Source organism: Propithecus coquereli, unplaced genomic scaffold (assembly GCF_000956105.1).
Source record: "Propithecus coquereli isolate 6110/MARCELLA unplaced genomic scaffold, Pcoq_1.0 Scaffold23, whole genome shotgun sequence".
NCBI classification, from domain to species: Eukaryota; Metazoa; Chordata; class Mammalia; order Primates; family Indriidae; genus Propithecus; species Propithecus coquereli.
In genome coordinates, this window is record NW_012147841.1 from 4886400 (window position 1) to 4900517 (window position 14118).

The 14118-nt window shown below is 36.9% G+C and overlaps 1 protein-coding gene across 2 annotated transcripts in view; it reads left to right on the forward strand.

Annotated features, from left to right (window-relative positions):
- RSPO2 (R-spondin 2) overlaps positions 1 to 14118 on the forward strand; it is a 172732-nt gene that overhangs the window by 97798 nt on the left and 60816 nt on the right. Inside the window, exon 5 of one of the 2 annotated variants that reach the window (XM_012645310.1) lies at positions 177 to 365. In XM_012645310.1, coding sequence (XP_012500764.1) covers positions 177 to 365 — 189 coding nt within the window. The remainder of the gene's footprint in view (positions 1 to 176; positions 366 to 14118) is intronic. The other variant, XM_012645311.1, reaches the window with a different exon arrangement.

The following is a 14118-nucleotide window of genomic DNA, read 5'->3' on the forward strand; positions in this document are numbered from 1 at the left end:
TTCAAAGAACTAAAGTTCCCAAAAGACAAGTATAGATCTTTGTGGGTTGTGCCACTTTTTCATATTCAAAAGGTAGGGGGAGTGGAGAAGCACTGCTTTATAAATCTGATGACAGTGGAGCAAATGGATACCAAATTGTTATCTGTGTTTGTGGTTTTTTTTTTAATCTTTATTAGAAGGATGTGAAGTTGGTCATTGGAGCGAATGGGGATCATGTAGCAGAAATAATCGCACATGTGGATTTAAATGGGGTCTGGAAACCAGAACACGGCAAATTGTTAAAAAGCCAGCAAAAGACACAATACCATGTCCAACCATTGCTGAATCCAGGAGATGTAAGATGACCATGCGGCACTGTCCAGGAGGTAGGTTTGAATACAATCACTACCGTGTGCGTTCTGAATTCTTCCCCTCCCTCCCCACCCTCCCTCCGAATAGAAAGTATTTGTCTATGAAGAAAACCTGATAATAACATTGTCGAGGGGATAAAATTCTGTTCTTCTTATTTAGAAACAAATGCTTAAGTTGTGCAGAATATAAAGTGAATATTGCATTTACTTCCATGATACCTTAAAAATAATTTAGAAGAATACATGAGAAATGAGCTTTATAAAATGAGATTTCTAAAAGTGTAAGTTTTTTTTGTTGTTCTGGTTTTTTTTTTTTTTTTTTTGCAAATGTATCATAAAAGCGAGTTCTTATGAGATCAGGCCTTTGCAGATGTTGCTATCAGGGGAGCAGCCAATTTTCAATTGAGAAGAGTTTAGATTAGAAAGGTTTATGGAATCTTTGAAATCATCTGCATCCTTACTAATTGAAGATGACAACTTAAAATAAACTTGCCCAAACATTGGGAGGAATAAATGTTGTCTTAATGTTACCACAATTAGCCGTTTCTTTTTGTTTTGATAATAATTTGCAGAAAACAGCTACTGGTATGTGTGTGTTTATTCAAATCTTTGTAGTAATTGTGCTGATTTGCAGTAATTATTCTCTAATAACAGGATTATAAGAAGGGTACATAGCTAACGTGCTGGCTGAAGCCGAATTAGTACTTTGAAATGCAATTCTTAGCACTGTCACTGTGCCACTTAAAGCAGTAATCACTCGTTACCATTTATTGTATCACTAGCAGATTCTATATCGCTAGTGATGAAGTTGGGATTTTCTAGTGCACAAAATAGAAAATGCAAAAAAGAAAGTTATGTTTGGCAAACTGCCCTATAAAATAATCACAACTTTGTTTTGCCTTCATTCTTTCGGTCGGGGCATAGCTTTTCAGCTTAATGACTATAGCCTAGAAAGAGGATATATATCTGCTTAAAATGGGTTTATGTCCATATTATGCTGCCTCATAGAGAATGTCTACAATCCATGGAGAAAGACAGAACTTTTAAGACTTGAAGACTCCAGTCGGCCTTTGAGAACTATTAGATCCAGATTCAGAAGCTACTATTAGGAAAGCAGCTTTTCCTCTTGAATTAGTTTTGCTTTTCCTTACTGGGTCTTTGAAACAAAGTTTTTTTGGGTCTGCTTTTTCACTAACAAGGATGGTTTTGTTCACTTAAACTGGGTATTTTTCAGTCAAAATATAAGAAAATATTTTCTTACAAAACTAATAAGCCACTTCTTGGATAGCTGAGAGCATTTAACCTGCAACCTTCTGCCTAAAAACAAACCTGATGTATTCAGGTATTGGAAATAAAGACTTTCTTTGTTGTATATTGTTTATATAACTAGCCCCTCCCCCCATTCCTCTTCCAGCAATGTGGTCCCCCAATTGTGGTTTATGTTAATAGCAAAAATTAAACTAAAAATGCTCCTATAACAAACATGCTCATGTGTAACAAGAGCCAACACATTTCCCTCCCCTCCAATACTCTTTATTTTGACCTAGCCCTGGTCTTGCTTGAGAATTTCCCAGATAACAGCTAGATTGTTAAACCATAATGTTTATTGCATTCGTATTTTTTAATGCTACCAACAAGAGTACACTGTCTTAATGGAATATAACCCGAGACTGTCAGCAATTTAAATTATGCCAAAACAAATGCTTATGTATAATCTGCTAATATTTTCTTTTTGACAAGTAAACCAGTAATAGACTCTGATTTAATTTGTATTTAGGTTTTACCAAGGTTTGTTTATTAGGAAAGAATAGCTATCACTCTAATCCTTGTATCCACATTTTCAGTTTAATAAAATCAATTTTTATATAGCCTCTAAATTCAGCAGGTTTTCAAAGTTATATTGAAATATGTTTTTTTCAAAAGGAATTAAAATATAATATTATAGAAATGCTAAATTATTCTGCAATAAAATAACTTTTGTTTACAAAGAAATGAAAACTAGAAAATTAGTTTTGTAACTTGAGCATCAATTGATAAAAATTGGCATAACTTCTGGTAGAGTATTCCACCTTGCCTCAGGTGAGAGAGGGAAAAGTTCCTTTTTTCAGTAAGTCACGGTGATTAATGGAAGAATGGAGAAGAAAACCACTTTATCCCTTCTTACATCTTGATTTGATCTCAGTGATCTGGTTTGACAAACCATGCAAAAATGTAAGTCATAATCAGGTTGGGAATACAGGCATTTTTTTTAGATCTTTTCAACATATGTATGGATTTTTCTCCTGTTGGAGCCAATCTTAACCTGATTGCGCACAAACGCTGCCTTAACCGCCCTCACACTAAGGCAGCAGCACATTAAAATCAGCTGCTTTCGATTACTGAGAAGCATAAGTTAGAGGTCAGTGTAATGGAATAGTCACTAGTGTATAAAGATATTACACTGAAAACTATTAAATATTAAAAAATAAATGGCTATAAGGGTTAAAAAAAAAACCCAAATAGTAATAGTAATATTCTAGCCTATTTTTTCCTTATGCTTATTTGCTTTAAAAAAAATCAAAGAATATCTGGAAATATCTTAAGGAGTGGATTGATTTACATTTGAAGTACTCAGTGTCCATTCCCAAAATTGTCTTTTATAGATTAGTTATCTTTTCTTTCAGCTTTGATGACGTAACCTGTCAGGTTTCTTGGACTTTTCCAACACTTATTTTTCAGGGGCTGATCTGGCGATCCGATGTCTGGGTCTCTGTATCCTGTCAACTCATTAATTCGGTGACCCTGGCAAGTCACTTAACCTCTCTTGGCTCCATTTCCTCATTTGTAAAATTGAGGGTATTGGGGCAGGTGATCTCTGAGGTCCAGTCTAGTTCTAAAATCCTATAATTCTAGGATTAATTGCCAAAAGATGTGGGCAAGTTCTATGGTTGTCATGTGAAGGATGAGGAAGAGATTTGGAAGCCCAAGAGCATAGTTTCACAACCAAAGATCTGAACGCTTTCCCTGTAGCTGCACTGTGCCTTTGCTAAGCCTTATACGTCAGCAGCTTCCAAACTTCTACTTCAGACAGGACTCTGCTTGGGTACTTTCAAAGGCTAAACAAGATTCTTTTTAAATCTGCATGTGACCTATAGTTTAGCTGCCAATATAGCAGAAGGTATAGAGAATTAAAGGTATAGAGAAAAGAGGAAAAAAAGGGAGCATTAAAAGACCATAGGGGAAAAAAAGATGGACAATGAGTGACAGAAAAAAATATTAGACAGTGAGTGTAGGAATCAAGTGCAAGTAAGAATGAACTACTTAAAAATGAAGGCTTGTACTCATTGCAAATATATAACTGTCTCCACTCCCTTTGCCCCCTCCCTGAGTATACTAATTAGTAAAATTAATCCTGTTGGGACTAATTTATTCTATTATAACCTGAAACTTTAAATGGAAAGAATTTCAAGCCTGGGCCATGTTGTATGTTCGGCAATATCTTAATAGAAAGATATAAAAATGCTATTATCATCTTGATAATATGATGAACTAACATCACAATCTCAACCTGAAATATTCTGTCCTATCTGTATGGGATGCCTTGTTTTGTCAATTTCCATGATAGCTAATTTTAATTTATTCCATCAGATATTTGTTGAGCTCTGTACATACCAATCATTGCTCTAGGCATGGGATTGTTCCAGGAGTCCTTATAGAGCTTTTTCTAGCAGGAATAACTGCACAAATAAGTAAATGAGTGTGAATAATTTCATGTGGATACAAGGGCTGTGGAAAAAAAGGATAGGGAGCTAGTGAATAGTTTGAGGGTGTACTATTATGTAGGGTGGTCAGGAAAATTGAGGAAGTAACATTTGATCAGAGATATGAAGGACGGAGATATTTTGAAGATCTAAGGGATTTTTTTTGTGTGTGTGCGAATATCCTTGATTCTCCCCCATATTTCAGGGAAGAGGAACGAACTGAGCTCCAGGGCAGCTCTGACTGGTCCAAGGTGATACGTAACAAGTCATTAGTGGGAGAGCCAAGAGTAGAACCATCTTCTTGCTGCGCAGGAAACCTAAGATTTTGTGTGCCTTTTCCTTATTCCTTATGATAAAGATCAAAGATAAAGCCATGGTTGTCCCACATCAAAATACCCAACTTTTAACTATTTTTCCTTCCATGCAGAAATATCATTTTAATTTTGCTCCACAAGTACTTTAAAAAAATATAATTCCCTTCCATCACCACCACCACCTGACATCTTCCAATCTGGAATAGCCAGTGAAATGTACCCCAAAGGTCATTGCGTGTTTCAGAGGATTGAGCCACGGTCTTGGCTTTGATTCAGCTGCGTGTATTAAGGTCCTCTTCTCCTTTAGAGTCATCAGTCCTTAGTTTGTAGGGGGAAAATGTGGCTTCAGGATTGTTCTTTCCATTTTTAGTCTTTCAAAGTTGGACCTCTAGAGGGGGCTGCCTTGTGCTGAGCCACACCCCAGTTCCTCATTCCTCAATCTCTGGCTGATTGCTCCTCAGCCTACACGGAAGCCACAGGTAATCTGAGCCCCGCCCCACATCTGTGCCCAGCATGGTTTTCTTTCTGACACATTTCAGCAGTCAGACTCTTAAAGGTAATTTAGGTGATGCTTTGACATAGGCTGGAATAGCTTTTTGCCTCTTGCTCATGGCTGCCTCACCTTGCCATAGTGTGATTGTTAGTAACCATATAGCAGTTCTTAAAGCTCTTTAGTCAGATTTTTTTAGTACCGTGCTAAAATTTAAATATGAAATTTGCTACCGCATACTATTTCAACTTGAACATATTCTTATGAGATGTTACCTGGTCATTATCTTTTTTTTTCAAAAGTAGCTTTTAACTTGGTAGGAAATAATAGAAAATATTAATTAGCAATTTAGAGCATTAATCTCTGCACACATTGCTTTTTAAAAGGTAATAGTAATAATACCTCTCTAATCCATGTTTTCTGTACATAAACTGATAGCAACATGTGGACTAGGTATTAGATAATATAACTAAGGCTGGTTGTAGATTGTGATGGATTAACCGGAGAGCAGGAAATCAACACATTTTCAGTAGGATAGGGTCAAGAAAATATGCTTTGGACATATGTTCTTTGTTTCTCTACATTTTGTTTACATTTGAGTTGCAGTTTATGAGGTCTGCTTTTATACATGCCAACCTCAAGTGTAGTTTGGAAGAGAGAGGATAAGAGGATCTTTTTTTTTTTTTTTTTAGTTTTTCAGGAATGTTGATATTAAAATTTTTATATGAAGATGAGAGCATCTAAAGGGAAATTCTTGTTGCTCTTGGGTTTGTGATACTAAAAGCTTTATTATATTTCTTTGAAAAATTAATAATTTGAGTTAGTCATTTTAAATTAAGCAAATACTATTTTCCAGGTACTCTGGATTCATGGAAGCTAATTGTAATGTTTATCTTTTTAGTGATTATAAACTGGGAGGGTTACCCATAAGCAGTTACTTTTTAAACGTTAATGTATAATTATTACGTAAAGTTGTTTAACAAAGATCCATCTGCCTCCAAACATTTCTCCCCATAGATAAAGCATCTGCCCTTCCTGTTTCAGGGGTCTTCATGGTATTGTGGGAAGTATCTGCGCCCTCCCCACCTCCCCTTTGCTTTTTAATTTCTTCCTGGAAAGTGGGCAGAGGATAACCATTGGCACGTATTAGTGGTGGTGGTAGTTTTTTTTTTTTCTCAAGCAATGATTGCTTTCAGATTTACGAATTCTCACATATGGGTTGGGGGGGTTTGTAAGGGTCTGAGGAAGTGGGGGAGCAGAAGAAGTGGGCTCCAAACAGAGGGCAGTCCTGGACACAGACACAGACATACAGACATAAACATCTAAGGGGGTGCAAAGCACTCATGACGCAGAGACTTACAGCCTCCGAAGGAGTGGATATAAGACAACTTCTTTTTCCATTTTCAGCCTGTCCTGGTGCCAGCCTTGCTTGCTAGAGGGCACAGGGAGTGAGTGAGCTAGTGACACGAGCCACACCTTTGTGCCTTTCTCTACGGCTTCCCGTCTGGAATCTCCACTGGCTCCACTTCACTATTGTCTGGGGCAGCATGTACTAGTCTCTTTTATGGGTACTCATAAAAAGAATTTCTCAACTGCACATGCCACCGAAGGGCTGAAGTTCTATGTTTAACAAGGCAAAAACAGGAAAATTCCAAAGGGATCTTTCTTTTATGAATTTTACACAGCAGTAAGCTACTCTGATCTTAATATAAAATATATAAAACAATTTTTACAACACTCCAAAATAAAAACAACTTTAATAGGACACACATGGTGTCAGTGGTAGATTTCCCCCCCCCCCCCCTTACAGGAGACTTTTTTCCCCTTATAAGAAAGTTTTAAGTAAATCCCTTGATATTCCTTAGAACAACTTAGTCTCCTCATCAGACACCTCTCGGGGATCTTTAAATGGTGTTGATAAAAAGAGAGCAGGCGGTTTGCTCATTTAGATTTCCTGTAATACTTCTGCAGCTACTGGATTGACCTCGAGCTGTACTCATGGATATCCTCCAGGATTGGAAGGCAGAAAGAACCTTGGAAAGAATGACAGAGTTTCACAAAAATCCCAGCATGATTCATGCTGTCATCACACAGAAGTGGTTAAGACGATAAAAATTACTTTGTGTAACAGAGGTGGCAAACATTTTTATAATTAATTTAACCTAAAAATGTAAAGGCAGTTGTTTCGGCTTTACAACTATCCTATTTATGTGACACTTGTACCTAATATTTCTGTGTGTTAATATTTACTTGTACGTGAGGACCTTAGAAACTAGGTATAAAATATTTGAACTTGTCAAGAGACATTTAATAATTGATGCCATGCCCTTATATCCTGACCGTTACTCAAAGGACTTGGTGACAGCGTGATAGGATATATGCTAACATGGTAAAACAAAACCAAAACATGTAAAAGATCAAAACTAGGAAAAACTTAAATTAGAATGAGAGCTCAGGACTGATGAAGAATATAGGTCGTATGAATCCATGTTGGTTGAAATAATTGAGCCAAAAATTTGACTTCAGGTTTGCTACCAGGTGAAGGGGAAAAGTAGATGTGGTTCTTTCAATATTAATTTAAAATAAATGATTGTAAAATATAATAATCGCTTTTGGAGGGAAAACTCACATGTATGTATACATATGCAATACATATGTGCATATACACACTGTATATATACACACATGAATACTCATTCCAATTTTAGACACATTAAATTATATGCATGTGTGGTGGGGGGAGGTAGGACTTACATCAGTCATAGAATTGAGGCAATGAATGATAATTCTCGCAGAAAAGAAAACATTTTAGCTCTACAAGGAGATGAACACTAAACAGACTTCTGCAGAATTAAACAGATTTCTCAAATGAGGAATCACATCCAGGGGAATGGGTGGGATGGTGAAAAATGTCTTCAACAGTATCCATGTCCCATCCAGGTTTTCAGAAGACAGAACACAGCTTGGTGTTTATGCCTGAGCGAAAGTGGAAGGTATAATTATGAATTGAATGCGACTCAATAGAGGCATGAGAAATACAAAATCAGGACTTTTTATCTTACCAGTTATTTTTGACTGGAATCATCCAGTAGGTTCTTTTAGCGCATAACGAATACATTTGGAGCTTCATAGTATCTAGAGAATCTAAAAACTATGCAGATTTATTGTCACAGGGGGGACAGTTATCCTTTAAACTTGTCAATAAACATGATTTCTAGATAGTAAGATATCCTTAAATCAGGAGTTATATATGTAGATACAGAGTTATTTCTGATGATTATGTCAATCCCTGCACTAATATTTTAGATAACCCTTTCTGATTCTGTTTCTTCTCCAAGACTGGCCTTTGACCACCTTAATCTGTGTCAAAACTATTTGTTATGAGAGAGCCAAGTGGATTTTGAGTAAATGCTTACTGAGTTGAATTGACTTTATTGAAATATGTTACAAGGTGCCTTCTCATTTCTCTTTTGAACCTACTTCCCCAAGATAATCCAGTGTTTGAGCTGGGATTTCAAGCAATCTGTGATGTTTCTATTGCAATATTTGTAGGTTCATCAAATCAATTGTTGAAACATATGTTACTTTCTATGCTAAAGAAATGTGAAAATCGGGAGGGGGATGTTACAAACAAGATTTTATAGTCAAGTTAGGGAAGAAGAAAATGCACGTCACAAAATAACAAACAAAGTTCAGTTTTTAAACATGAAGAAAGTATTGTTATAAGCTGTGATATTATGGGGGGAAAGTATCATTTTTAACTGTAGTGGCCAGGGAATGTTTCCTTAAGAGCAAAACTTATATTAGGAGGGGTGGGTAGAAAGCATGTTTCAAAAGGGAGATCATTTTAGACAGGACATTTTGAAGAGAGGGGTAGACACCAAAATGTGCCTCATGCATGAGAGGGCAGGGGGGCAAATGAGCTGGCTAAAGCTTGGAGTGTTGAATGGCAGTTGCAGAAGCTCACAGCAAATGATAAAAGTTGCAGCCTGACTGTGAAGCGTGTCCATGGAGAGAAAAGTTTTGAATTTCTCCTTGTACACTTGGAGAGCCACAGGTGGCTTCTGAGTGTGGAGGTATTTTTGTAGAAAGCTGATTGAAGATGGAAGTGTAAGTAAGTGTAAGTAATCAGGTGTAAGTAAGAGGCTCAGCTCTGCATCCCAGATTTGGGGCAGAGTGTTGAGCAGCCTGAGTTTAATGGGAGAATTACCAGAAAACACTTATGGGTTCTGATGTTTATGCATTTTTCTGTTGTGCTTGCTTTTCTAAAGAGTGAAGGATTTTTGCCTTAGCTTACAAGCAGCTGTGACCCTTTTGTCTCGTTCTGCCAATTTTCCAAGCCAGGCCATTCCCTAGTTTGTATTTGTGCAGTTTTTTCTTTTCTTTCTTTCTTTCTTTCTTTCTTTTTTTTCTAAAGAGTGAAGGATTTTTGCCTTAGCTTACAAGCAGCTGTGACCCTTTTGTCTCGTTCTGCCAATTTTCCAAGCCAGGCCATTCCCTAGTTTGTATTTGTGCAGTTTTTTCTTTTTTTTTTTTTTTTTTTTTTTTTTTTTTTTTTTTTTTTTTTAAGAAAAAAATCTAGGCACATTCTGCATTCACCCTAAGTGAACTATATTTGTTTCTAACTACTGCTTTCATTTGCCATTTACCAAGATCCTTGGATGTATTAGTCCCTATTTTCTAGCTTGCCTTGTTAACCTTCTAATGGGCTTCCCTCACCAGCTTGCGGTACTTTGAAAATTTAAAGTACGCAAATCAAATATTATTCAGGACAAGGATGAAAATGCTTCTGCAAGGCCCAATTTCAATTGTAAAATCTAAGATAGATTTTGTCTAGCATGTCGGGAACTGGCAGCTGCCTGGAACCTTGGGTTGAGAAGGATTCTGAGTTAAGTGCTGGGTTCAGGAGAAAACTGTGTAGTTAATCAATTTGCAGCATTTGTGGCATAGGATGGGAAGCAATGTATCCTGTATTTATTCCTAATTCTAGTCCTTTAACCTGTTCTGCTCGTGACTCTTCCTGCTACCTTGGACATCTCTGACAAATAGTCATCTAGCTTCTATCTTACACCTTTAGAGAAGGTGAATGAATGTTGGAAAAAACAGAATGGAAATTTAAATGGAGCTTTAAATTTGGTATATGCTAGTCCTAGCCACTTATTGGCTGAATGACATCAAGTTACTTAATTTTCCCGAAGCTTAGCTGTATGTGAAAGAGGGATATACAGAACAGGATTGTTGTGATTAGTAAAGGAGCATGTGTGCAAATGGATGAGTTCTTATTATTCTGCAACATTTTCTTGTAATTTTTTTGTTACGTATGCAGTATTTTCCACCCTTCCCATAGCTGGCTTATTCTTGCCTCTTCACTCTGTTGATTTCAGCCTACCTCACACCTTCAACTATCATTTGGACAAGAATCTTCCATTAGGCTCGTCCCACAGATTTGTCCACTGGTGGGCATCTCTCCCTAGATACCCTGCCAGCATGCACAACTAAGCATAGCTAAACTCTTTCTACAACCTCATTTTCCTGGGGTGGCCATACTTCCAAAGTCATCACTAGTCTTCCATTACCCAGGCCCTCAGCCCTGTCTTTGAATCTCCTCCCAGTCTTTGCTTGGCCATCTAAAAGTGTGCAAACTAGAAAAGTTTACTTAATCTTTCTAAGCTTCAGTGTCGGCATCTATGTTATGGGGATAATGACAGAAGCCTGCTTCATTGGGTTGTTACAAGGATTAAATAACATCATTTATACCTTGCCTTTCAGAGTGAGGCATCAGAAAGTATAAGTTTTTAAAAATAACTACCCACACAGTCCTGTGCTTGAGCTGTCTATTCATCTTCATTTCTCTTGTCCCTATTCTACTTGAAGCCTTTTTATTCTTTTTACCTAGGATATTGCTGTAACTTCTACTGGGCAAAGGGAGTAAAAGTTAATTTGCATTCCAGCTAACAGATGTGTCATCGTGTACAAAGCCAAATTTGTTTTACCTCATTTATAATGTAATGTAGGTGGCAAAATTGAAACAACACTAAGTTCTAAAATTGGTGGGAACAGCCATTGAGTGTCCTGATTAGCACAGGGGCGTAGTACAGAGCAAGCCTCAAAGGTTGAGAGGGATGAAGGTTGTAGGATGACTATGAAAGGTTAATAGTGGCTTGTGGAGGTGAGACTTCAGAATACAGACCTGGAATCATGGGAGGATTGAATAAGTGCAAAGGGGTGAGAGGCAAAGAGTGAAGATGGACCAAGCAAAAGTATGAAAAGGGATGTGTGTAATCTAATACTTACGTAAATATGGCTAGTCTGTTGACATAATGTGTCAGGGAGCAAAAGGGCAAAACACTTGGGCAAAAGGAGAAGAAATAAGGAGAAGGAATGAACTCAGGAGGTAATTCAAAATCTGTAAGAGTTGGCTATCAAATTGAGTCTCTTGGATTGGCCATTGCCAGAAGAATTTGAGTTGATGAAGGGTTATCACTGGGAAGAGGAAGTCTCTGCCTGTTTGTCGTGATTCATTTACAAACCTCAAGCCTGGGTACGTGAATATTCAATAAGAAGTTAAAGCATGGGTAGGACATGATATATAGTGTATAACAGGTAAAGTAGCTACCCAAGTCATAAGAAAGTCGCAAGCCTAACATTAGAAATGTGGGTATAGAGGTATAACAAATTTGGTGATAGGTGTTGCCTTTCTGTCTGTACCTGAAGACGTTTTTGCTTTGGAAATTCAATTCCTTAAACCCATTGTATATCAGTAATTAAATCTTAAGGAGAGGGTGAGACTCACAGAAGGGAAGGAAATTCGAGATCTAGATTCAGGGATGGTAAGACTAGATTCTGTGCAGGGTATTATGGCGTATGGGTTTTTCTCAGAGCTTGGGGAGAGGCCTGGCACACAGGGATCTGGCCCCTGAGTTGAACAAGGCAGCTTTATTTTTTCTCTTTTACATGTTGGAGATTCCGTATGCATGAGTTTCCTTTGTAAAAAGAGCCTGTCTTCCTATAAAATAAAACTCTAAGATGCACTCATTTCATTCCTTCCTTTCTATGTTGGAAACTAGGGTGCCAAGAGGCTGAGTGAATTCCCTATGATGATGGTAGGTGGTAAAGACAAAGCTTAGTTCTCGCTTAGATGTCAAACCTAGAGATTTTTCTCCCAAACAGCCTCCTTGTCTTTCAACCCATAGTAATCACTAGGACTTCCTCAGAAGTAATGCAATTAGGATTTTTTATGTCATTGTGTGTAACCTCTATGGTGATTGGGCTTTTATTTTTGCAGTTTTTCCTCTCAAAATAGTGGCCAGAAATTTCGCACGGATTCAATAACATATCTCTTATTCGTGGTGGGCTCTGCAAGATTCTGTGGTGGACTACTACTACTAATAAAAACCTCCCTTTAACCAGTTTACAATCTTTCATTTGGGTGTACAAATTATATTTAGTTAAATATGGTATAAGGTAGACAAGCATATGATAGTCCCCAAACAAAAAAACTTTATTTTATCTTGCACTGCCTCTTCAACATTTATTCAGCAGTTATTAACTTCCCTTGTCCCTAGGAGAAAATTCTTATAGGTTTTATGTCTTTTCTGCTTGCTTTTTTGGTGATATAATCTTATGATCACTTTTAGTCATTGATACATCTTAATTTAGTTATTAGAATGTCCAGTCCAAGATAATGTTAATAGTAAAGGTCAAGGCTTATATTAGTAATAAGTCTTTGATTATTAGACTTACAAATAGAAAATGTCCAACAGACTTTGGCTGATTTGAAGAGTCTATTTTCTATAAATACTGAGTGCTTATACCTTTTTCTTAAAAATTATAAAGGAAATGAACCTCTAATGAAATAGTAAAAGCACTTGAGTACTGATACAGGTAAGATGTACATCGTGTAGGCTCCCATGGCTCTCTCCCTTTCTTCTCTTCATCTTATGTTAAAATCTGTGGAGGAAAGCCACATGCCTCTGCCTTGCATCTGTGCAAAGATTTCTTGTTGTATTCTTGTATTTTACATGTCGAGACTGGTATTGCTAACTTGAGTAATTTAAAGTAATTTCTGCCTCCAATGTCAAGTGTCTGTTGCATTTCAGATCTTCCTCTATTTGGTATAATTGTCAACTCTGAGCACACAGATTGACTTAATACAGTCATCAAATATGCTTTGAATTAAGAGTTATTTGGCTAGCTTCTGTAGCACTGTTTGAAGCAGTGCACTCTGTATTGCCGTTACTAGTTTGCTTCTGCTTTATCAGAAACATAAGACCTGTATACACTAAGAACTACTACGTGAAATCTTTCCACCAGGCGGATGACATATGAGCATATCTAGTTGCAAAACTGTAACATCGGTAGTAGCCTAATGTGAACCATTCCTTTTATAATAGCTTACATTTATTAAGAACTTGCTTAAAGGAGTTCAAACAAGGGTGGTGACCTCTTAAGCACCCATATTTCAAAAGTTTTCTCTTTAACCATACAGTCCTCGAATAGCTGATATTTTATGTAACTTTTAGTACTTAGCAACAAAATTTTCCACAATCAGCATTATATGATGAATGCTTAATTAATTCAAAATATGTGATCATCTAGTCTTGTGTATTTGTGCGCATGCGTGGGGGAGGGAGGAAGTGGGGAGAGGGAATTGGTATTTTCAGCGCTGCCTTTAGGGAAATGTTCAACGTTGTGCTCGGCATTTTGTTTGACAGTTGTCACATTGTTTTCATTGTCTCTCCACTTTTGTTTATTTTCCTGCTTCTTAAGCAGCCTGATGAAATCTCATCAGCTAACTGGGATTGAATTTTGATGAGTACCAAGTTGCTTTGATGAAAATCTAGTGTAATTATCTTAAACCCAACTTTATTTGGCTTTAATGCTGGCATTTTCCATATTGAGAAAATTAGTGCATTTGTCCGCTACTGGAGATGGAAGCCCGGTGAGAAACAAAGATAGCTCAAATTAAAAAAAAAAACCCACAATTTAAGTTCATTTTATATCTTTGTTTCAAAACTAGCTTGTCCATGCATTCGAACTTTTTTTTTAATGTTTTAGCATCTGTTCATTTTAACGACAACAAAATCAGAATTTGTTATTAACCAAAACTACCCTTACCCATGAACTAGAAAAAGCAAATATATAGTTCCTGTTGACCAGGAAAATAAACTTTGGTGTCCTGTTATGTGAATTTTCCTAAGAGAGGCAAAAAATATTTTACTATT